The following is a 24491-nucleotide window of genomic DNA, read 5'->3' on the forward strand; positions in this document are numbered from 1 at the left end:
AGAGATGGATGCTATCTCAAGTGACCATTAATTTTAATCTCTCTGGTTTAAATGGATCTGTTGAAAGGGACCGAGTAGTGGCATTTACCTACTGGGGTGAGTGCAGAGATTGCAGAAAGGATAAGTTTACAACCAGGAATGGGTTGCTGCCGGTTTGGCCTGGTTTGGTTGAACCAGTAGTGGAATTCATACGCCCCCAATCCAGTTCCCTCACTGCCACTGATGTCGCTGCCATGTTGGATTTTAGTGACTGTGCATGCGCAGTTCCATATCAGTGGTGGGTTGCAGGAAGTACACACCCCGGTACAGGTGTACCGCTGCCTGACAGGAGCACCGGGTACCGTTCTGGTATGGTGTTCTGGAGGGCCCACCCGCCTGCCAGCTGTCCATACCTGTATTTGAGCTCCTCAGCGCTTCCGCGCACGGAGCGAACAGTGCCTGTGTGATGCTCCACCGAGCAGCTGGAGCATTGCGGAGGTGTCACAGAGCATTGCAGGAGGTAAGGACGCATGTGCGTGCACTGCATATGTTCATGTGGTGGCCGCTGGACCTCATTGCACCATTACCCGTTGCAAAAGGATCCGGAACCCACCACTGTTCCATATCATATCTTTACTTAGCTTACATTTAATTATCTTTTAGTTACAATCCTTGCTATTCAATGCTTATTACAATCCCATTAATCTGCTATATAACATGGCAGGCAATATGCACCTCACTTGTATTCATCTTCTTAAAGGTTCTATATGTACCCATATTCATAATACTTTAACTTATATTTAATTATCTTTTCATTATCATCCTTGTTATTCAATCAATTAGCAACTCAGTTTAACTATCATGTAACAGAACAAATCACATACCTCTCCTTTATATTCTCCACATAGCAATTTCTAACTATCCAATTCGCTAATAATTCATACTAATATATGTACTTCTGTATATATGTGTGTGTGCTTCCCTTCTTCCCCTCTCCTGTCAATCTTCACTTTTCCCCCTTTTATCTTTTCCACTTCTTCCTAGTGAGCTTTTCCCTCCCCCAGTTCACTGTAAATTGTTCTGCACATGTGTACAGAACAATTTCCATTGAACAGAGCATGCACGCACGTGTAGTAACCCCCCGTTTACAACTGACAATTCTTTGTGTTGTGTGATTGTTCAAAGTTACAACGGCACTGGAAAAAGTGACTTATGGCCGTTTTTCACACTTAACGACCCTGGCAGCCTCCCCATGGTCACATGATCAAAATTCAGATGGCTGGAAGCCAGTTTGCTTTTATAATGGTCACGTTGTCTCCTTTTGCTACCTTTTGACAAGCCCGGTCAGTGGGGAAGCCAGATTTCACTTAACAACCGGGCTACCAGCAGTGATCCGTCATACAATCGGGCAAAGCTCACTTAACCACTGTCTCATTTAGCTGCAGAAATTGTGGGATCAGTTGTGGTCAAGCCTGTGATGAATCTTCCAGGGGTTGAATGGTGCATGACACTTTCCTTTCTGGAAGTCAAGTGGATTTGAAGCAACATCTGAGTATTTTCCTCTTATTGTAGAGGAGAAAGACAGGTCACCAGTGCTGCTCTTGTTTTCTGTGAAAAGATTTCTCTCACACGGTCACTTCGTGGAAATCAGTGGGTTTTCTCAAAATCAAATAAAGGTACGGAGACCTTGGTGCCCTCTGAGCTTGGTTGTTTTCTTGCAGATGTTTCATTACCCAACTCGGTAACATCATCAGTGCTCAGGGTGGATAAAAATCAAAGTTTTTTTTTTTAATTTAAATTGGATTTTTTATTTTTATCAAATTTATTTTAATAAAATGCTTTTGGAGTAAAAATCTATTTAAGTGTTCTATTTAAGATACATTAATAATTTAGTTTATTTAGCGTGAAATGCAGCTTAGTTATGTATGAGACTGTATATGCTGCAATATTGGGATGGCGGTGAGTCGACAACGGATCAGAGAAAGAGCTGCTGCGGGGCAGAGATGACAGTTGCTCTTTAAAAAATTATGTTTAAATCAAGTTAATTTAGCGCAGTGAAGCATTTGGTTTAAGAAGATGCTAGCAAGTATAACTTGTGCACCCACATGTTCCCTAAATCACTTTTTCCCATTGAAGCTGGATTGCTTGGAAGACTCAATTATTACTTGCTACTTGGCTGATTTTTTTTTTCAACAAATGTTCAAAGTATAGCAGGATGGATGGCTGGAGAGAGATTGACAGAAATCCATTTTATTACTGTGTTCTGACCTAGGCTTCCCAAAAGCACGAAGCCAACTCCTCATCCTGATAAAACCCCTTTTATTTAGTTTAAAGTATATTCCTCTCCAGCAAAGATTTCTCAATTGCAGACCTTTATCAGTTTTGGAGAGCTGCCAGGCTGATATCTTCCGAACGCCACCCTGGAGCAGACAATACTTGGCAAGAAGTCAGGAACAGATTTTCACCTTAATGAATTGAACTAATTTGTCTCCTGTAAATTCCCCTCCCCTTTCTCTCCTCTTTATTCCCTATGGGAGGGGGCATTCAATGTCCACTTGTACCTTTACTCCAGTGGTGGGTTTCAAAGTTTTTTAGAACCTATTCTGTAGGTGTGACCTGTTTTGTGGGAGTGGCTCAGTGGCCATGTGGCTGGCTGAGAGTGGCTTGGCGGTCATGTGACTGGCTGGGCGTGGCCAACTTGTAAAATGTGAAACTCACTAAACAACACTCGTGCTTAGCAACCAAAATTTTGGGCTCAATTGTGGTCATGAGTTCTCTTTCTTTCTTCCTTCCTTCCTTCCTTCCTTCCTTCCTTCCTTCCTTCCTTCCTTCCTTCCTTTCTTGTCTCTCTCTCTCTCTCCCTTCCTCTTTCCTTCTTTCTCTTTCCTTCTTTCTTTCTCTCTCTCTCTCTCTTTCTTTCTTTCTTTCTCTCTTTCTTTCCAAAGGGACACAGATGTTATGCAGCATAAAATATATGGCACCTTGCAAAGCTGACCCACCAACTGAGCAACAGACACTTTACTGCGGTGAAAAAAAAAAATTCCTTGTATTTACATAATATTCCACCTTTTATAGGCTTTATAAACATATTGATTTCCATAAGAGAAAAGAGAGATCAGCTGGCAGAAGTGAGCTGTATTGTTAATCTGAGGGGACAGCCAGCTTTACCTTCCTTTTCATCCAAAGATGGTGAAATAGTAGTTATTCTGAACTGGTGGCGGAAAAGGAAGTGAGGGGCCAATATTTTTGTCTCTTGTATCCACGCAATATAAAGTCATTATTGCAGGTGCCTTATTTGTCTGGATAAAAATAACAGCTTGAGAGGAACAGACATTTTATCAACTCAGCTACCCTATCAGGTTTAATACTGTTTGGACAGAGATAGCTAGCTAGCTAGCTAGCTAGGTAAATAGAGATTGATAATGATGGATGGATGGATGGATGGATGGATGGATAGATAGATATAGAAGAGGAAGGGAGGGAGGAAGTTCCATCTTCTGAATCCATTTTCCAGCATGGGAAATATTCTTTGAAATTTTGTAATGAATCCAGATGGACCCAAAAATGCCTTTGATATTTACAGGGTGAACACCATTCACAATCTTTAATATGTCAACATTATAGAAAAATTAGTTGTTATAGTCCATCATCTTATATCCAGAAAGGATCCTGAGATCAATTATATTTCCCCAAAGAGTATATCCTTTCTTCTCTCTCTCCCTCCCTCCCTCTCCCCCCCTCTCTCTCTCACACACACCTGGTCTGGGCACATAGACGGTGGCAGTGGTGGTAGAGCTTGCTTTAGCTCTCTGCCATCCCAGAACTGCGCCCCCCTCCGGGGAGTTCTGTGCAGATGTGCCTGGGAGCAGCGGCATAGCAGTAGTAGGGGGAGAGCTTGCCTTGGCTCTCCGCCATCCCAGAACCGCGCCACACCAGAGAGTTCTGCGTAGATATGCCCAGCAGCAGCGGCAGTAGCAGCAGTGGCAGGAGAAGCTTGCCTTGGCTCTCCGCCATCCCAGAACTGTGCCACACTGGAGAGTTCTGTGTGTATGCGCCCGGCAGCAACGGTGATAGCAGCAGTGGGGGGAGAGCTTGCCTTGGCTCTCCACTATCCTGGAACTGTGCCACACTGGGGAGTTCTCCTACGTGGATGCACCTGACAGTAGTAGCTGTAGCAGCGGTGGCAGAGCACACCCTGCCTTCGGGGATCCATTCTCCAAGCCAAATCAACTGCAATGAGGATTTCTGTGTGGACGCTCCCGGTGGCGGTGTGCTCAGCGGTGGGAAGACCCAGTGCCTGTTCCTTCAAGCGGTGGTCCCTTCAAGCAGGGCCTGAACCAGCCATGGGGCCGGTGGGTGGCCTCTGACAACCTTTGGCAACTGCCACATCACATTGCAGGCACCCAGAGCGGCTTCGACCTCCTGCCGCCTCCAGCACTCCTTCGTGTCCCTTTGCCGGCTGCACTTGGCATTCTTCTAGCGATCTTTCCTGGCTGTGCTCCCAGAGCGGTTACATGGCAGTGGCACATGGGCTGCTGACCAACCCAGAGCCCGCCCAGAAGCCGGGACAGGAAGGATCGGCAGGAGAAAGGCAACTGCTGCCAGCAATGGGACACAAAGGAGCAGCCGCTCAGCAGCTGCCGCATCCCATTTCAGGTGGCCAGGGTGGCCTCAATGTCCTGCCTCCCTGCCGCCTCCAGCCCCATGCAACATCCCCACGGTGCGACCTTGGGACACCCCGGGTTCTGCTAGGTGGCCACTCCTTTGCGTCCCATTGCTCCTTCGCATCCCCTTGCAGTTGGCTTTCTCCTGGAGAGCCTTCTTGGCGGGGAGCGACCCTCTGCCCCAGAGAGGAAGGATTGCCAGAAGGAAGCCAACTGAAATGGGATGCGAAGGAGCAATGGGACGCAAAGGAGGGGCCACTTAGCAGCTGCCATGTCCTATTGCAGGCACCCAGCGCAGCCTCGGCGCCTTCCTCCCTGCCGCCTCCAGCCCCGCGCAACCTCGCTGCCAACCCACTGACCTCAGAACACTCTGCTGTATGGCCTCTCTTTTGCATCCTGTTGCCGGCTGCAGCCACGTCTGGGCAGGTGCTGCCCCCCCAGAGCGATCACATGGCAGTGGCGTGTGGGCTGCTGACTATCCCAGGGCCTGCCCGGTTGCTTCTGGAGGGGGCAGGCAGATGGGCGGCATCCCCCCTCACTTCCCCGGCTGCCTGCAGCCTCAGAGCCTCAGCTGGGTAGGCAAAAGAAGTGGGTGGGCGGGGCAAGCATAGTGTGGACGGGCGGAGCGAGCGAGCGATGGCAACCATGCGGGTTGGGGGAGCAAGCGGGATTGGAGGGCAGGGCAGGGAAAAGACCGTTCCAGTACGGGACCTCTGGAAGCTGCGGTACAGGAAGGCACGCTAAATTCTATGACCCGGTATGTGCATACCGGTGCATACCAGCTGAAACCCACCCCTGCTTTACTCCTGAGTCGGCCCTTGTTCCTTAGCTGTTCCCTTCTCCTAGCAGCTCTGCGCATGCACACACTGGGAACAGGCTCCAGCTCTTCTTTTGCTCCACTGATATCCGATTTCGAAGGCAGCTGATAAATGTTGGATGGCTCTGGCCCCATCTCTGCCTCTGATGCAGAGGCCTCATCCCAGCCTTCCCCAGACTCCAGGACTGGCCCATGTTCCTCCCCAACCTCCTCACTGTCAGAGTCTGCCACCAGCTCCTCTGGCTGCTGGCAGGTCACAACAGGTATTCAGATGGCTTCCGTAGAGTTGAAACAATGGGTTCTTGAGAATAAATTCACACTCCATAGCGAGTTGGCCGTAGCAAGTTGGATACGGCAAGTTGGTTGTGGCGAATTGGCCGAGGCAAATCCCGTGATCGTAAATCAAGGATTGCCTTTGGCTAGTTTGGTAGAAAAGAAAATTTCAGTGCAAGTTGATCCGAGTTCTTTGCATGCCTTTGTTCAACAGGTTACTTTTCAGTGAACTATTTTTACTTAAGCTAAGGCAGACAACTAATAGCATTGCCATTAATATTAAAGAGAGCCTCTGATCATACCGGAAGATCTTTCTAAAGGAAAAAGATCTTAATCCTTTTAAGCTAATTGCAATGCTATATAAATAGCTCATCATTTTTTACACTTTAGACATTCCCTATCAGGGCCTATGAAATCTCAGATGGATAAACGACTGCTTTATTTACCGAGAAAGATGGTGGAGAATATCTTTGAGAAAGACAGCTGTCATTAGAAAGCAGACAGAGGTCTAGATTAATAGAGTTGGAAGGGACCTTATAGGTCATCCAGTCCAACCCCCTGCCCAAGCAGGAGATCCTATACCATTTCTGACAAGTGGCAGTCCAGTCTCTTATTGAAAGCCTCCAGGGATGAAGCTCCCACAACTTCTGAAGGCAATTTCTGTTCCATGGGTTGATGGTTCTCACTGTCAGAAAATTTCTTGAGGAGAGACTGGACAGACACTGGTCTGAAATGGTATAGGGCCGTGATGGCGAAGCTATGGGACATAGGTGGCATAGGTTCGTGGAGCCATATTGAGGGCACATTTCCGTACTTCCAGTAGGCCAGTTGGGCCCATATTTTGCAATCCACAGGCTCCGGAGGCTTTCCTGAAGCCTGGGGAGGGTGAAAAAAAGCCCAATGGGCCTACCGGAAGTCTGGAGGCTTCAGTGCGGCATGCGTGCATGCACAGGGGGAGGGCATTGCATTATGGGTGTGGGTGCACACGGACGATTGTGCCCGCGCCCTTTTGGCACCCGAGGAGAAAAATCTTCGCCATCACGTATAGGGCAGTGATAGCTAACCTTTTTTCCCTTGGGTGCCAAAGTGTGCATGCACGTGCGATATTGTGCATGCGTGTGCCCACACCCATAATGCCCCCACACTCCCCCTGCTCATGTGCGCATGACCCCCCTGTGTTCCTCCTGCCACTCACACATGCATGTGCAACCCCCCCCCCCCCCAATGGCTCGCTTTGGGCCTAGCAGGCCTCCCGGAAGTCCCCTGGGACCAAAAACGGGGGGTTCCAGCCTAGGCCTCCTAGGCCCAAAACAGGCCATGGGGGTGCTTCCCCCCGTGCTTCCCCTGTGCATGCGCATGCAACCTCCCATTCCCCTGCAAATGCATGTGCATCTCCCGCATAGCAATAGCAGTTAGACTTACATACCGCTTCATAGGGCTTTCAGCCCTCTCTAAGCGGTTTACAGAGTCAGCATATGGCCCCCAACAACAATCCGGGTCCTCATTTTACCCACCTCGGAAGGATGGAAGGCTGAGTCAACCTTGAGCCTGATGGGATTTGAACAGCCGAACTGCAGTCAGCTGAAGTAGCCTGCAGTGCTGCATTTAACCACTGCACCACCTTGGCTCTCTCTGCATGTGCAGCAGATACTCCAAAATCAGCTGGCCAGCAGGAGGCATGCACACATGCACAGTGGAGCTGACCTGGGGCGACGGCTCGCGTGCCGGCAGAGAGGGCACCATATGCCGCCCGAGGTACGCGTGCCATAGGTTCACTATCACGGGTATGGGGTCTCCTTCTTGAGCATGGAGTTGGAGTAGAAGACCTCCAAGGTCCCTTCCAGCTCTATTCTGAATTTGAATGTAGAGGTTCTGTGCCTATCCTGTCCCTGATTTCTAGCTAAACTGTTAAAATACCAAACAGTGAAATATCTGCAGTTGAGCACAGCTGTCAGTTACAGTTAATAACAGTCAGCCTATATAAAGGTCTGCCTGTAGCTACTTTGATTGATTGCTGAAACCAAGGCCTTGCCAGAAATTAGTGAGCTGTTAATAGCAATCATCTCTGGTGTCTGCTAACTTTGTTAGTTCTGTATTAAAGCAGTAAAGACTTTGGCATTAGGGAGTGTAATTGTCTTAATAACATACACGACTGCTTTTTAACAGGAAAATGTAGCATGTTGCGAAGGATAGGAAATGGCATTTATTCTCTTGGAAGACATGTCCATCTGGGTTCATTTCCAAGTGGGGAGAAAGACACTGGAAACAATGGTGGCTGTTTGGAAAGATGGTTTAATGGTGGACAGGGCCACATGACTTGAGATCCTGGGCAAAAAGGCACATGTGTGTGTGAGAGAGAGATTTATGCCCTCTGTTGGGCTTTTGAATTTGAGCTTGTATTCTGATTAGTTGTCAGACTCCCATGGGGCCATGGAGGGGCAACTCTGTAGGCTGTCCTGAGTCCCAAGCTTGGTTGACTCTTGTTGGGTAATGATGTAATGAAAGGGATTTGGGCTCTGCCTGAAGGAGGTAGATCTTTGTTATGTAGAATCGGGTGGGTTTCAATTTTTTTTACTACCAGCTTGGTGGGTGTGGCTAGACAGGAAGGCATGTGACTGAGTGGGCGTGGCCAACTTGAAATCACTCATGCACACTCAGTCATATGACCCAACCCCCAAGCCACAGCTACCAAAACGGTGGCAAAATATTTTGACAAGGGGGGGCGTGCGCCAGGCCGGGATTCTTTGCTGTCTCCCGGACGGCACTGAGGGCGAGCCAAGGAGCCTGCTCTTGAAATGGAGGCTGTGGCCAATGGCCTTGGCCCTGGGCTCTTGCTCTGTCTTCCTGGGATGCTCTGTCTGCTACGTCTGCCCGGGAGATGGAGCCCGGGAGGAAGAAAACAGCTGTTCATGCAGTCCCACCCAGCATTCCCGCCAACCGGGAGATCTGCCTGGGAGCCCTTCAGAGGCAACAGACCCAACGGAGGCGAGCACTCCTCTCGGTGGGGCGGCTGTGCCCGCAGCTCGCTCACTCCTGGCCTGAAGCCTTGCGACCCCCCGCCCGGCCAGGCACGGCTCATCTGCGCCAGGAGGCTCTTGGCACCGGCGATAGACAGTCGGATGTGGCGCCACCTCCTCCAGCCTGGGCACAGCCATAGCCAGCCAAGCGCCCTCCGCATACGGGCTGCTCTGGGAGCCCCGAGGCCTTAGCTAGAAGGTATGCGCCTGGGCTAGAGGAGGCACTGCTGCTTCCGACCACCTGTCACCATGGAGACCCTCTGGCCAGTTCCTGTAAAAACAGATCTACTTTGATTTAATATGTTACAGTACCATCTAAAGTTAAACCTGAAAACAAACTGCAAAAGAGAATTTCTCTCAACTTTTGAAAAATTGTTTGCTGAAACTATAATTTTTCTGGCAGTTGTTATTTCTGTTGCTAGCCTAGGCTAACTTTAATTTTTGACCTAAACTTTCTGTTCAACATATGGGTGCCATTTTTTTCAAAAGTATTTTTCCAATGATCTTGTGATGGACTCTCTCCCTCTCCCCCCTCTTCCTCCCTCCCTCTCCCTCTCTCTTTCATTTCTCTGTCACTCCGTCTCTGTCTCTCTCCATCTATCATAAGAAATACTTTACAGTGATGGGCCGTTCCATTTAAATGAGGATCAGGCTGCAAGCAACTTCTGAATTATTTATCAACATTTTTATTATTTTGCATGCCAAAACAACTAGACACAAGAACAGTGCCCCCCCCACCACCACCATGCCATCACTCTGCTAAATAACTAATTTCCACAACACGGTCTTATGTGCTGGGATGTCAAACGGCGAAATTGGGCTGTATTACTATTATCCTTCAGATCTTTCCTATTACCTATTTACTTAGCTTCTTTTGACTATGTTTGTTGTTTGTATCTTATTATTTATGTTGATTGCTTAATAGTATAGGGCAGTGATGCCGAACCTTTTAGACACTGAGTGCGCGCCCGCGTGCCCAAATTAAAAGGTGCGCATGCGTGAACAGGTGCACGGATATCTGACCTGGGGCAACCGCGTGCCTGTCAGCAAAGAGGGTTGTGCGTGCCACTTCTGGCACTCTTGCTTAGTGGGGAGAGGTTGGACTAGATGACCTATAAGGTCCCTTCCACCTCTGTTAATCTGTATCTTATTTGGTAACATCACTGAGCGTTGTATCTTATGATTTATGATTACTGCACTTTATGATTATGATCATGATTTATCATTTGTTCCTTGTCTGCACAATGGGAGCTTCTGCATTGGAAAGAAATTCCTTGTGTGTCCAATCACACTGGGCCAATAAAAAAATCTTCTGTTCTGCTCTGATCCTGTTCTGTTCTTGTTCTGTTCTGCTCTTATACTGTTTATTTTTGTTCTGCTCTGCTCTGATCCTGTTACATTCTTGTTCTGCTCTGGTCTGATCCTGTTCTATTCTTGTTCTGTTCTTCTCTGATCCTGTTTTATTCTTGTTCTGTTCTGCTCTGATCCTGTTCTATTCTTGTTCTGCTCTGTTCTGGTTCTGTTCTACTCTTATTCTTTCTGTTCTGCTTTGTTCTCATCCTGTTCTAGTCTTGTTCTGTTCTTCTCCGTTCTGTTCTCATCCTGTTCTATTCTTGTTCTGTTCTGTCTGCTTTGCTCTGCTCTGCTCTGCTCTGTTCTATTCTGCATTCTATCCTGTCCTACCCAGTTTTTAGGCTGCTACATCTTTAAGGCTCACAATGGTTTGCAAACCTCTTAATAAGCACACCGCACAGTATTTTCTGATACTGTGAATGTGGCAGGAAAGGTTGGTATGAGTAGCCTAGCTAGTAAGATGCTCAAGTGAAGGGTAATTTTAATTATCCTTCACTGGCGGGGAAGTTCTGAGCTTTGGGTTTTCATTGCATCAGAAAAAAGTAACACATCCGTCATCTTCTCACATCAAGGAGAACTCGGAACAACTTCCGCTCATTCTTTCCTTTGCTGTTCGCTGAACGAAAGCCTCAGTCTCCCATCATCTGCATATGGAACAATTCTTCTTTTATGGGGAGATGATTCTTTTCCTTTTTGATCAGTGTTGGCTGGCACTGTTTTCCCCCTTTCTTTGTGTAATAGATTACTAACTAACAACAATAGTGTGCTGCCTACTGGCTGCCTCTTCCTTATTTTTATTTTATTTTATTTATTTCACCAAGCATATATTAAATAACATATATAAGTATAAACATGATTTTTAATACATGGAATGGATATGAATAAAAGGGAATATTAGGATAGTAAGTAACTTCCGGGAACGCCGAAGGGTCCGCCCGCCTGCCCGCATTTCTTACCCGGTTTTGACGAGTTCTGTGCTTCCACGCATGCGCAGGATGCATACAGCGCCTGCGCGATCCTCCAGGAGCAGCTGGAGCATCGCACAGACGCTAGTACGCATGCGTGAACTGCGCGTGTGCATGAGGACGCCGCCGGCCCCGTTCTAACCGAACCGGTTGGAACGGGGCGAGAAACCCACCCCTGGATGGTAGGCACGCTGGTGTGCTTATGGGGTGAGATCCACAGAAGACAATCTTAGGTTAAAGTTTTGGGGGTTTGGGGAAGAAACCAGAGAATCAGGCAGTGCATTCCAGGCATTGACCACTCTGTTGCTGAAGTTGTATTTTCTGCAGTTGGGTTTGGAACAGTTTACCTTAAGTTTGTATCTATTGTGTGCTGGTGTATTGTTGTGGTTGAAGTTGAAGTAGTCGTTGACAGGTAGGACATTGACTACATTGAAGTAGTCATTGACAGATCGATAATTTTGTATACTACACTTAGGTCAGACAGTAGGCGGTGTAGTTCTAAGTTGTCCAAGCCCAAAATTTCAAGTCTGGTGACATAAGGTATTCTCTTGTGAGCAGAGGAGTGGAGGACTCTTCTCGTGAAGTATTTCTGGACTCGCTCAATTGTATTAATGTCCGATATGCAGTGCGGGTTCCAGACAGATGAGCTGTATTCGAGAATTGGTCTAGCAAAGGTTTTGTATGCTCTTGTTAGCAGTACATTATTACCAGAGAAGAAGCTACGCAATATTAAGTTAACAACTCTTAATGCCTTTTTGGCAATGTTATTACAGATGGCTCTGGCACTTGGATCCTAGAGGAGAGTCTGCTTAAACAAAAGTTACACCCCCTTCCATGAGTTGTCAGGATGAACAAAGGACTGCTGCAACAAAGCTATTTGACGTTCATACTTAGTTAGCACTGGATGAACGGATAAGAAATATTCCCAGGAAGAGATGCAGCTGTTTTAATGAGTTGCAGACCAGACCTATGTTCATAGCTCAAGCTCTTCTTTGTGAATCAACTATAAATTACAACTCGGGCCTACCCTGATTTTCTTAGCAAGCAAGTATTGGAAAATACCCACGCAGGAAGTATATATATTAAAAAAAGCAAGAAGGGACCAGAGTGAGTTAGCCAAGTGGCAGCCGTTTTGAATAAAAGAGGGTTTAAGTGGGAGTGGGATCAGATCTTGGTTTAAATAATGGTACAAAAAGGAACTACCATCTGAAGTCAACAATTTCAGCTGTAAGCTGGTTGCCTTTTTGTGATTGAGATTCAGGTGTGCTTCTCAAGCGGTGCGCATTTACAAGAGTCAAAGTGTTGCAAAGTCACATGATTGCCATTTGAATGCTTCATAGCCAGCTTCTGGCAAGCGGAGTCGGTAGAGAAGCTGGCAGGGGTACTCCAAGTCGGGATCATATGACTTCGTTCTCACATAAAGAAAGCAGCAGAAGTGAGGTTGTGCATCTGTCACAATCTCGTGATTTTGCTGGTCCCATTTTTACGTGTTAAGCACCAGAAAAATCAGGAGAGCTAGACAGTTCAAATGGCAGTTAGGTTGAGCCCGCTACAAGAATCTGAACTACTAACAGTCAAGGGAAATTAGCTGGAGAGAAGAGTAGAAGAATTCAACTGGACTGAGATCTCTTGTGGGCATGAAGGGACTCAAGACTGATGATGCATTTGACCCCTCCCTCGGACTCAGCCAGGTCATCTCCTACATTGTGTTCCTAAAGCGAGGATTACTTGCACACATTTTAAAAACAAAGACCCCAAGAAGAGAAAGAGAGATGGATAATTCCTTTCACTATATCCTGTAGTTTCCCCAAATTATCCCAGCCATTTGGGTCCTCCCAATTTCTTTACAGGTATTCTCAATTTATGACACAATTGAACTCAGAGTTTTGGGCATTAAGTCGTTGTGGTCATTAAGGAATTCACTGCTTGGCCCAATTCAATTTTACGATAGTTGTCAAGCAAGTCACCATGATTATTAAATGAATTATGAGTTTGTTAAGTGAACCATGTGGTCATTAAGTGAATCAAGCATATCCAATTTGGTTCTTTTGCCCCTAATCCTGCTGGAAACAACAAAAATGTTACAAATTCCAGTTGCAATGTGACCCAGTTGCCAAAATGCAAGGGCAGGGGGTAATCATAGTAGTTATAACTTCAAGAAGAGGTCGTAAGTAACTTTTTTTGAGCCCATCATAACTTCAAATGATCATCTGTATGTTGGGGGCATGATGGCTAAGCGTTTAAAGACGCTGAGCTTGTCAGCAAGGAACAAGGATTTGAGACCCTAGCGCTGTGTGACAGGGTGAGCTCCTGTTCCTTGCTCCAGCTCCTACCCACCTGGCAGTTCAAAAGCATACAAATGCAAGTAGATAAATAGGTATCACTTTGGTGGAAAGGTAACAGCCTCCTGTGTGCCTTTGGTCTATAGTCATGCTGGCCACATGACCACAAAATATCTTCGGATAATGCTGGTTCTGTCAGCCAAGAAATGGAGATGAGCCCTAGAGTTGGATATCACTGACTTTACCTTTACCTGTATATTGACATCAAAGAGAAAATAGATACTGCCCCCTCCCACTTGAGTCTTACTGTATTTCGTCTTGCTTTACATTTCAATTAATTCAAGATAAAGTTGCCCTCAAAATTGAACTCAGGGTCCAGTAACTAAATGTAGTTATAAGACTGCTTTTTTCTTAGAGAAGTAAGATACAGAAGTAGTCTGAATTGAGCATCAGCTCGTAAAGCAATTCCATGTCTGTTATCAAGTTGACATGGGAGGAAAGGGGGGGAGAGTATTCCACACATAGCTTTGGCTAGAGTCGGTTGATTCTCAGATTACTACAGCAGGCTTGTGAGGTAGAATTTTACAACCTGCAGCAGCACCTCGTTGGAGAATGTGATTTATGACACAGACTGAGGGGAGGGGAGAAACGGGGGTAACGTTCAGCCATAACTTAAGTGAGGTCAGATCTGACTCTGTGCGGGTATTACTGAAATGTTGACCTAATAAATAACTGGATGTCAGGCCTGCAGTTATATTCCTTTTAGGATTTTTGGCCTGCCACACTCTCTATTATTTTCCTATACTCTTTCATTAGTGTAGAAATTGGGAGGGGGGAATAGAAAGGAGTAGAATTTTGGGATGTGTTGTTGTCATTCTTTTCTAGAAGCCCAAGGTCATCTTTTGTCTCCGCACCTCTGCACCTGACCAGAACTAGATGGGTGGAAATGCCAGCGTGGCTGAAGAAGATTGGACCATGTGATGGATTTATGGGTGTGGGGATAAGATCACGAACTTTCAACTGGGTGGAATCCCAGGAAGCTTTCAGAATTGGGATATTTCCACAGATGTGCCAACAAGTCTGACTTATTAAATTGGAACTTTAATGATAGCTCTGCCTTGGACTCTGATTTAATTCTGCATGATATTTGGAACGCTGACACTGGATTTCTTTTGAAACTTGGCTCGAGGCTTGTAAGTTAATTAAGGTATCTTTTGGAAACCTGACATTGAGCTCCTCCAGGATACAGTATTTTTGAACTTTCCAGTTACAACTCTGTTATTTCCTGATGGTCTCCCATCCAAGTTAGTTAGGGATATCTTTGTGTACAGTGTTAGGAGAAGAAGCAACGGATGGAAATTAATCAAAGTGAGAAGCAACCTAGAACTAAGAAGAAATTTCCTGACAGTGAGAACAACCGACCAGTGGAATGGCTTTCCTCCAGATGTTGTGGACACTCCATCATTGGAGGCTTTTAAGAAGAGACGGGACAGTCACTTTCTGAAATGGTCTAAGGTCTCCTGCTTGAGCAGGGGGGGTTGGACTAGAAGACCTCCAAGATCCCTTCCAAATCTGTTATTCTGACAACTGAGAAACAGAATGTCAGACTTCAGGACTGAGAATGAAGTTGTTGGAGATTTATTGTGATTATAGCGTAATTAATAGCGTAATTAATGAAAGTGCTTTAATACCAGGGAGAAAGGTAAGGAGGACAGGTTTGAGGCAGACTGTTATATCACTGACTATTAACTGTAGACTTCGATCAAGAAGTATTTTGACCTTTTCTATGAATCATTATGATATAACACTTGGAAATTATTGGTAATTCAGCTTTACACTGTCAGTTACTTATTAAGGGACAATGGATCGAATTTATGGCTTTTTAGAAAAATGACGTTTTTTAAAAGTTCATTTTTCACACGTAGTATTGTGAAAATTGTAAAGTTTAAAAGAATCCGGCAGTGAATTATTAGGTGGACAACCTGTCAGAGATCAACAATTTCAGGACCTTATTTTTTTCAAAGTTCCCCACTCTCCTTTGCCTACTCTTGGCCTGAAGTCTTCTGTTTGTGGATCCTGTCTAATATCTCTCTAAGCCAAGGGTGTCAAACTCAAGGCCTGTGGGGTGTTTATTTATTTTAGAAAAAAAATATTGAAAAGTTTTTTTTTTAAAAAAAAGACACAAAAAATATTTTTTTGCAATTTCCTTTGTACAACATTTCCACCTCGGTATACATCCATTGTAAATGTACAGTACATCTCCCCCTTAATCCAATTTCTCTTTGTCTAAACATATGATACTATTATATACAATCCTTAATTTACAATCCTCCTTTCCATTTATGCATGTTTGTTCATCTCTACCTATACATTGTTAATTTCTAACTGCTATGTCTTCATTTAGTCTTTCCTTAAGCTTTACACCTCTCCTCTAGCCATTTGTACCACTCATTCCATATAATATTGTTTCCTCCTTTTCTTTTATTACTTTTGTAAATTTGTCCATCTCTGCACACTCTAAAACTTTCATTATAACATGAAAGTGTTTATATCTATAGAATAACAGAGTTGGAAGGGACCTTGAAAGCCTTAGAGTCCAACCCCAACTAGGCAGGAACCCCTACACCACTTCAGACAAATGGATAGGATCTTTGGCCTGCCACATTTTCTATTATTCTACTATGCATTTTCTATTGTGGGAAAATGGGAGGGGGATTGTATGGAGTTAGATGATATGCAGCCATAACAAAATTCTTTCTAGAAAGCCAAGGTCACCTCTGCACCTGACCAGAACTGGATGGCTGGAACTGCCAGCATAGCATGGCAGTGGAAGATTGGACCACGTGAAGGACTTGTGGGTGTGGGGGCAAGATCTTGAATTTTCAACTAGGTGGGAAGCTTTCAGATTCGGGTTTTCCCAGATGTGCCAACATGGCTCTCTTAATAAAGTGGAACTTTGAGCAATACTTTGCCTTGGACTCTGATTTACTTTTGGATGCTCTTTGAAACCCTGACAGATGCATTTCACTGCATACAATTCAACAAACAAATATCAACTTGGAATAAGAAATGTAATACTAATAATAATGTGTAGAGATTCATTTTAAAGAATACAAATCAGCGGCAGCTTGATCAGAAAATATATAGACTGTGTTATTGGGTTTCCCATTAACTCTACCTGTGAGATTTATAAAAATCTTTTATTAAAAATATATTTTTTTAAAGGTGTTTTTATATGTTAGATTTCGTGCTTTAGCTATTAGGCAAGATTAGGTAAAGGTAAAGGTTCCCCTCGCACATATGTGCTAGTTGTTCCTGACTTTAGGGGGTGGTGCTCATGTCCATTTCAAAGCCGAAGAGCCAGCGCTATCTGAAGATGTCTCTGTGGTCATGTGGCCAACATGACTAAATGCCAAAGGTGCCCGGAACGCTGTTACCTTCCCACCAAAGATGGTTCCTATTTTTCTACTTGCATTTTTACATGCTTTCAAACTGCTAGGTTGGCAGAAGCTGGGACAAGTAACAGAAGCTCACTCCTTTACATGGCGCTAGGGATTCAAACTGCTGAAGTACCAACCTTTCTGATCGATAAACTCAGCATCTGAGCCATTGAGCCATCACGTCTCTAGTAGGCAAGATTACAAGGAGGTAAATTCACAAGGAACAAATAGTTCTCCACTTATAAGAATTGAGCCGAAAAATTCCATTGCTAAGTGAGACAGTTAAATGGCCTTTTTTGCCACTAAGTGAATCATTGTTGTTGTTAAGTTAGTCACATGGTGGTGAAGTCAATCCGGCTTCCCCACTGACTTTGCTTGTCAGGAAGTCGTGAAAGGGGATTGCACAACGCTGCAACCCTCGTAAGTAGACGGCAGTTGCCAAGTGTCTGAATTTTGATCACGTAACCAATCCAAGGATGCTTCAATGTTTGTGTGAAAAATGACCATGTCACTTTTCTCAGCGCTGTTGTAACATTCAGTGGTCATGAAACAAACGATTGTAAGCGTAGGATAACTTGTAATAAGCCGGGTTTCTTTTTCCAATTCAAGTTTTTTTTAATACAAATTCTACATATTATAGGAACAAAGTGTTGTCTTTTTCTTTTACCTCCTCTCATTGACATTGTCCATTTTGCATCATTGTCTTGTTTTCACTTTCAGCCAAATTATTCCATCTTTATAATTATTTTTTCTTACTCCATAAAGAGTGTCTTTAATTGCCCCTTCACAGTTACACCAAATTTTCAATTCTTATTTTCTCCAGTGGTATATTTTGCTACAAACAGCGTTTATCCTCTTAATTCAATTTAAACCCAGAGAGCATTTCTTTCCGTTTTTTTTTCTATATTTAACAATATACTATAATTTCTTTATTTCTTAATTAATTAGATAACCATAACAATCTTGCTACTATTCTCTTTAGTCTACTAAAGTAACCCTTTTTAACCCTTTTCTCTTAGGCTCTCAAAAATTCCACTTTTAATTCTTTTTCTTCTTCTCCCCCTTTCCCCTAACTTCTACTTTTTCTTTCCCCTGTTTTTGTGATTGTTGTATCTTTTCTTCAGGATATTTCCTTTTATTATTCTAGTAACTTTCCCCAGGGTTTTCCCTGTTCTCCTCCTTTCCTTACTATTTTGTGATTTCTTTTGGGGGAGGGAATCACCCCCTTTATCTGACAAGCTGAGTTTTTTTTAAAGGACCCGCTCTTACGCCAGGAATCTTAAATAGACAATGTTTTTGTCTTATTCTCCTCCTCCCCCTTTCTTTTTCAGTTGCCTTTGGCCTGTACTTTCCCCGGAAGGAGTATCTTGAAAACGTTTACCTGGAACAACCAGAAGGGACACCTTTATTACAACTCCATGCCTTAAAAGATTCAGAAGAGGAAGAAGCTTTCTATTGTTTAGTCCCAGATACGGGACCCAAAAACATCTGGTTTCAGATTGGCGAGAGAACGGGACTCCTATACCTCAGCAAGAGTCTGGATAGAGAAGACTTCATTGTCCTTTGTAAGTCTCTGGAATTCTTTGCCGATGGGTGGGAAGAAGGAAAGGGTTATCCGGTTTTTTTCTTACCTTGGTTTTTTGTTTTTCCTTTGAAAAGTTTTTAATTCTCACCCAAGAAGCTTCTTCAAACTGAACTGAGGAAGTTTCTTGGATGAGAAGCGAAATGTTTTCAAGGAAAAAACAAAAGAAGTCCAGTTACCCATGATCTGGATGATGGAGCATCTCTGTAGACAAGGGAGAAGGTTAGGAAAGATGTTCCTTAGGACAGGGGTGTCAAACTCGAGTCCCCGGGGCCACATCTGGCCGTGGGGTGCTTAGATCTGGCCCACAGGACCACCCTGGAAACCCCAAAGGACTAACCCACAATTCCTTTGCCAGTCAAAATGGAGTTCACAAAGGATGCACATGGCCCTCCCTAGCTCCATTTTCACTGGCAGAAGGTCACAGGAGGCTGTCCCAGCTGAAAACGGAACTCGGGAGCCCGTTTTGCTGGCAGAACATTTGTGACACCGCAGGTGCCCCCCCCCCGATACGAGTGATGTCATCCTGGGTGTGCCCACCTCTGCCACGCCCCCGACCCCCTGAGATTAAACACCATCCTGATACAGCCCTCAATGAAATCGAGTTTGATACCCCTGCTTTAGGAGGCAAAATCAGATTTATATGAACAGGTTTCTAATGTTCAGCATCATGGCTAAAAAGTAGGGACACATTGAGTGTTGTTTGTGTGTTGTTCTAATTGTGTTTTCATCCTATCATTTTAATTTGTTAGCGACCTTGAGTGCCTCTCGTTGGCGAAAAGGTGATGGTGACTCCGATTTTTATCTAGAGAGACTTATTCAGTTACTAAGTGGGGTGTTTTTGGGGAAGGAAAATGGATCTCGAAAAAAGCCTTGGTGGCGCAGTGGTTAGAGGGCAGTATTGCAGGCTACTTCTGCTGACTGCTGGCTGCGTTCAATTTGGCAGTTTGAATCTCACCAGGCTCAAGGTTGACTCAGCCTTCCATCCTTCCGAGGTGGGTAAAATGAGGACCCCAGATTGTTGGGGGCAAGATGCTGACTGCAAAACCGCTTAGAGAGGGTTGTAAAGCAGTATATATAAGTGCTATGGCTATGTTTGCAAAAAAAAAAATGTTCTTATTGAGGTGCCCAATATTTTCTGAACATTCCTACAGTACCAAGGCATCCATTAGTAATATTAGCGGACATTGTAAATCTGCCCTGAACCAGAAAACATTTTGGTAACTGAATAATTCTGATCTGCATGAGACATTTAAGTTTGAAATGTAGCCAAAAACCGACACTAGACTAATGCCCTACTGGCACTTAAAAATAGTTGTTTGGTGTACGAAAAGCGGAACTCTGCCATTTTGAACAATATCCTACTTTGGTATGTTGGCTGGAAGAATTTACTCAAGATTTTACTCTCTGTTCTTTACGTGACATCTGGAATGAAAATACAGGTGGTCCTTGACTTACGACCATTCATTTAGTGGCTGTTCGAAGTTACAACAGCACTGAAAAAAAGGGGTCTTATGACCGTTTCTCACACCAACAACCATTGTAGCACCCTACAATGGCATGTACTTCTGACAGTTGCAGTGTCCCAGGGTCACGTGATCCCCTCTTGTGACCTTCTCCCAAGCAAGTCAGTGGGGAGAACCAGATTCACTTAACAGCTCGGGTTACCCACTTAATGACTGCAATGATTCACTTAGCAACAGTGGCAAGAAAGGTCGTGTCATGCGGAAAACTCACTTAACAGCTGTCTTGCTTAGCAATGGAAATTTGGGGCTCCCTGTGCTCGGTCTTAAGTCAAGGACTACCTGTAGCTAAAACTGCTGCTTCCCGTGAGCGTCAGGAATTAGTCGCATGCTCCCTTGTGTTGCATTTCTGCAGCCAACCTTAGATTTTGCATTTCAACCTTAGATCAGTTTGATGCAGATAAATACGATAATACATTGGCTTTTTAAAAACGAACTATTAATGAACTACTGGCTAAATGGGCTTATAACTTAAATCTGCCCCAAGATTTGCAGGTAAAATTTGCATTCACTGAGCCTTGGTGGATCGGTGGTTAGAACGCAGTATTGCAGGCTAATTCTTCCAGCAGTTCAATTCTCACTGGCTCAGGGTTGACTCAGCCTTCCATCCTTCCGAGGTTGTTGGGGGGCGATAGGCTGACTCTGTAAACCGCTTAGAGAGGGCTGTAAAGTGGTATATAAGTAAGTGCTATTGCTACTGTCCTCTCTCCCTCCCTTCTTCCCTTAGAGAAGGCTGTGAAGCACTATGAAGTGGTATATGCTATTGCTATTGCCCCTTCCTCCCTCCCTTCCTTAGAGAATAGCAATAGCAATAGCAGTTAGACTTATATACCGCTTCATAGGGCTTTTAGCCCTCTCTAAGCAGTTTACAGAGTCAGCATATTGCCCCCAACAATTCGGGTCCTCATTTTACCCACCTTGGAAGGATGGAAGGCTGAGTCAACCTTGAGTCAGGTGAGATTTGAACAGCCGAACTGCAGAAGTGCAGTCAGCTGAAGTAGCCTGCAGTGCTGCACTCTAACCACTGCGCCACCTCGGAGAAGGCTGGGAAGCACTGGGAAGCGGTATACAGGTCTAAGTGCTGTTACTAGTGCTATTCTGAACATTACAGCTCTATATATTCACTCCCAAACCTGGAGTCCTATTTTCAAAGGGGGCTAGTGTGATTAAATGATTGAGCCCCTATCTTTCAGGCATTTGTTTTTAATTTGGAAAAGGTGGGGGGATTGGTTTAAGGTGAGCAATGCGGAGCAAATTATTGCTTCGGTAAGTCTAGGTTTTATTTCTTTCCTATGTATCAATAAAGAAAGCCCATTGCATGGAGGCAAGGCCAGGATAAATGAAGACATCCTGCATATCGCAAATAGTAAAATATTTTTAAAAACGATAAGCTTAGCTGGACAAAAAGACACCATAAAGCGTCAATGTGCTTAGACTGTTGTGTTCTGAGCATGCGCTGATTTAGAGTTTAAGCGGGAAGCGCTCGACAGCTGATTGGCTGATCGTTTGACAGCTCCTGTATAAATAGGGAGCTGTCCAAACGAGCAGCGCGCGTTCCTATCTAAGCCGGTTCTGAAGTGTTAGCTTGTACTTTAAGGGAATAAACTTGTTAGCCTTTTATTCCTGTCTCCGCCTCAGTTCTTCTGGCTACCCACAGGTCCTTGGTACACACCACTGGCGGCGAGGGTGGGATTGCCAAACTGAGGTGCGAGAAGCTGAAGTCACTTACTGCTGAAGTCACTCGCTGAGTCACTAGAACCGCGCTTAATTCTACCGCGACGAGACGTCGCTGGTTCTGACAGGAATGGCCACGTTAAATTTCACGCCATTCAACTATGGAGCTGAGACATGGGAGTCTTACACGGCTCGGTTTGAATGTTTTTTGGTCGCACACGACCTCACCGAGTTGACGGACGAGCGGAAATGCGCGTTTTTCTTGTCCGTGTGTGGCTCAGACGTTTTCCACACAGCCAGGGCTCTGACAGCTCCGGACCCCATCAAGGCCGTTCCGTGGCCTGAGCTAATGGCAAAGCTGACGAGCCATTATGCTCCGTCCCCGTCCAAAATAGCCCGCCGGCACGCGTTCTATCAGCGCAGCCAAGCTGAGGGGGAGTCCGTGAGCGCATACGTTGCTGCCCTACGATCCGCCGCTCTGCACTGCGAGTTCCGGGATTTGGATGAAGCTCTTCTCGACCGCCTGGTGTGTGGCCTCCGAGACCTCAAGCTACAGAAGCGGCTACTAACTAAACCAGATCTGTCGTTCCAAACAGCATTTGACGAAGTTCGGGCTTCCGAGATGGCTGCTGCCTCCCTAGCCACCATCGCGAAGGCCCGGTCCGCCAATACCGCGCAGGCTGCCAATGCCTTTAACACACTGACCAGTCAGCCAGACTCGGAAAGTGAAGATTCCGATGCTGAAACCTTTAATGAGGACATTAACCGCCTTGAGGAGGCGAGCAGAAAGAGCTGGCAACGGCAGAAGGGCAAACCTAAATCTGCATGTAGTGGTTGCGGAGGTAACCACGAAAGAGCTGAGTGCAGATTCAGGCAAGCCCTCTGCCAGCGTTGTGGCAGAAAGGGCCACATCGCTCGGGTGTGCCGAGCAGCGCAGCCCATGTCCTCTTCCGAGTCACAAGCCGAGCGGTCGCGGCAATATCGAACCCGGACAGAGGGCCCCAAGAAAGCAAAAATGGACTGCCATGCCATTCTCCGAAACTCTCACCATGGTCTCTCTTGCCACCAACTTCAAAAGAAAATCCAACTGACAGTTACGATAGAAGGGAAGCCCTGCGCGATGGAGCTCGATACCAGTTCCGCAACGTCTATAGTGTCGTGGAGCACAATCAAACGCCTCTTGCCGCAGCTTTCCAAACGTCAGCTACAATACTGTCATCTCACATTGAGAGACTATCAGGGCAACCTGATTCCAATAATTGGCACCCGTAAGGTCAGAGTGCAGTTCAAGGGGTTTGACGGCCGGCTACCCCTCATCATAGTCGAAGGACGGCTGCCCAGCCTTCTTGGTCTTGACTGGTTCCAGTCCCTAGGTCTGCAGATCAGCGGAATCCACCACCTCAGCGCAAATGCACTCGATTGCCTGGTTAACGAGTTCCCAGCGGTATTTGATGGCAACCTAGGCAAGTATACGGGCACACCAGTTTCCTTTAACCTCGACCCGTCCGTACAGCCGGTGCGAATGAAGCCTCGCCGAGTGCCCATCGCCCTCAAACCAAAAGTGGACGCTGAATTGGACAGACTGGTGGCTCAAGGCGTTCTGGAGCCAGTGGACCATGCCAGGTGGGAAACACCCATTGTGTTACCCATCAAGCCAGATGGCAGCGTGAGGATTTGCGCTGACTACCGCTGCTCGATCAACCGTGCCTTGCCGTCCAACGCATACCCGGTGCCAGTGGTTCAACATTTACTGCACACCTTGGGCGAGGGGACTGTGTTCGCGAAGCTCGACCTCGCCCAAGCCTATCAACAGCTGGTAGTGGACGATGAAGCAGCGGAAGCACAGACGATTATCACACACCGGGGTGCTTTCCATTGCCGCAGGCTGCAGTTTGGGGTCAGCATTGCCCCAGGACTGTTCCAGAGTTTAATGGAGCGGTTGCTCCAAGGACTCCAAGGCGTCGTCCCCTATTTTGACGACGTCCTCGTATCAGCCACCTCCATGGACGAACTCATGGCCCGTTTGCGCATGGTTCTCCAACGATTCCAACAAGTGGGACTGAAGGTTAAGAGAGACAAATGCCAGGTTGCGGTATCCCAGATAGAATTCCTTGGCTTCCTTATCGATGGCAGTGGCATCCACCCCACGGCTGCCAAAACCAAAGCCATCGTGGAGGCCCCTGCTCCAACTAACAGAGCTGAATTACAGGCCTTTTTAGGCCTACTTAATTTTTACGCTGTCTTCCTTCCCCACAAAGCAACGGTCGCTGAGCCGCTTCATCGCCTCCTAGACTCGGGTGCCCCCTGGGTGTGGGGCCGCCGGGAGGCCTCCGCGTTCCTAGCTGTCAAACACCTGCTCATCTCAAACGATGTCCTAGTGCAATACAGCGAACACTTGCCCCTTGTGCTCGCTTGTGACGCTTCACCCTATGGGGTGGGCGCCGTTCTCTGTCACCAGCTACCCAGTGGGGCAGAGGTGCCAGTCGCCTACTTTTCCGGCACGCTCTCTGCCTCTGAACGCAACTACGCGCAAATTGACAAAGAGGCTCTAGCCATTGTGGCCGGGGTGCGCCGGTTCCATCACTATTTGTATGGCCGCCCCTTCCAAATTGTCACTGACCATAAGCCCCTACTGGGTTTTCTGGCAGGAGATCAGCCTGCCCCACAGGTCCTATCTCCACGCATGACTCGTTGGTTCGTGTTCCTGGCTTCCTATGACTATCAATTGCACCACCGCCCAGGGAAGCAGATCGCTCATGCCGACGCACTCAGCCGCTGCCCCCTGCCAGAAGCTGATGAAGATCCTGCTGCTGTGGCCCCAGTGTTCCTTATCAACGACCTCAACCTTCCAATCTCTGCCGCCGACATCGCCCGGTCGTCCGCAAGGGATCAGGTAATATCCCGGGTGCTAGATTGGGTTAG

At 46.1% G+C, this 24491-nt stretch overlaps 1 protein-coding gene across 1 annotated transcript in view; it reads left to right on the forward strand.

The window, feature by feature from the left end:
• Positions 1-3931: 3931 nt before the first annotated feature.
• Positions 3932-24491, forward strand: part of RET (ret proto-oncogene) — an 80007-nt gene continuing 59447 nt past the window's right edge. The window contains exons 1-2 of the mRNA XM_032232232.1: positions 3932-4259; positions 18065-18355. Coding sequence (XP_032088123.1) covers positions 3932-4259; positions 18065-18355 — 619 coding nt within the window. The remainder of the gene's footprint in view (positions 4260-18064; positions 18356-24491) is intronic.

The sequence above is a fragment of the Thamnophis elegans genome, chromosome 15 (genome assembly GCF_009769535.1).
Source record: "Thamnophis elegans isolate rThaEle1 chromosome 15, rThaEle1.pri, whole genome shotgun sequence".
NCBI lineage: Eukaryota > Metazoa > Chordata > Lepidosauria > Squamata > Colubridae > Thamnophis > Thamnophis elegans.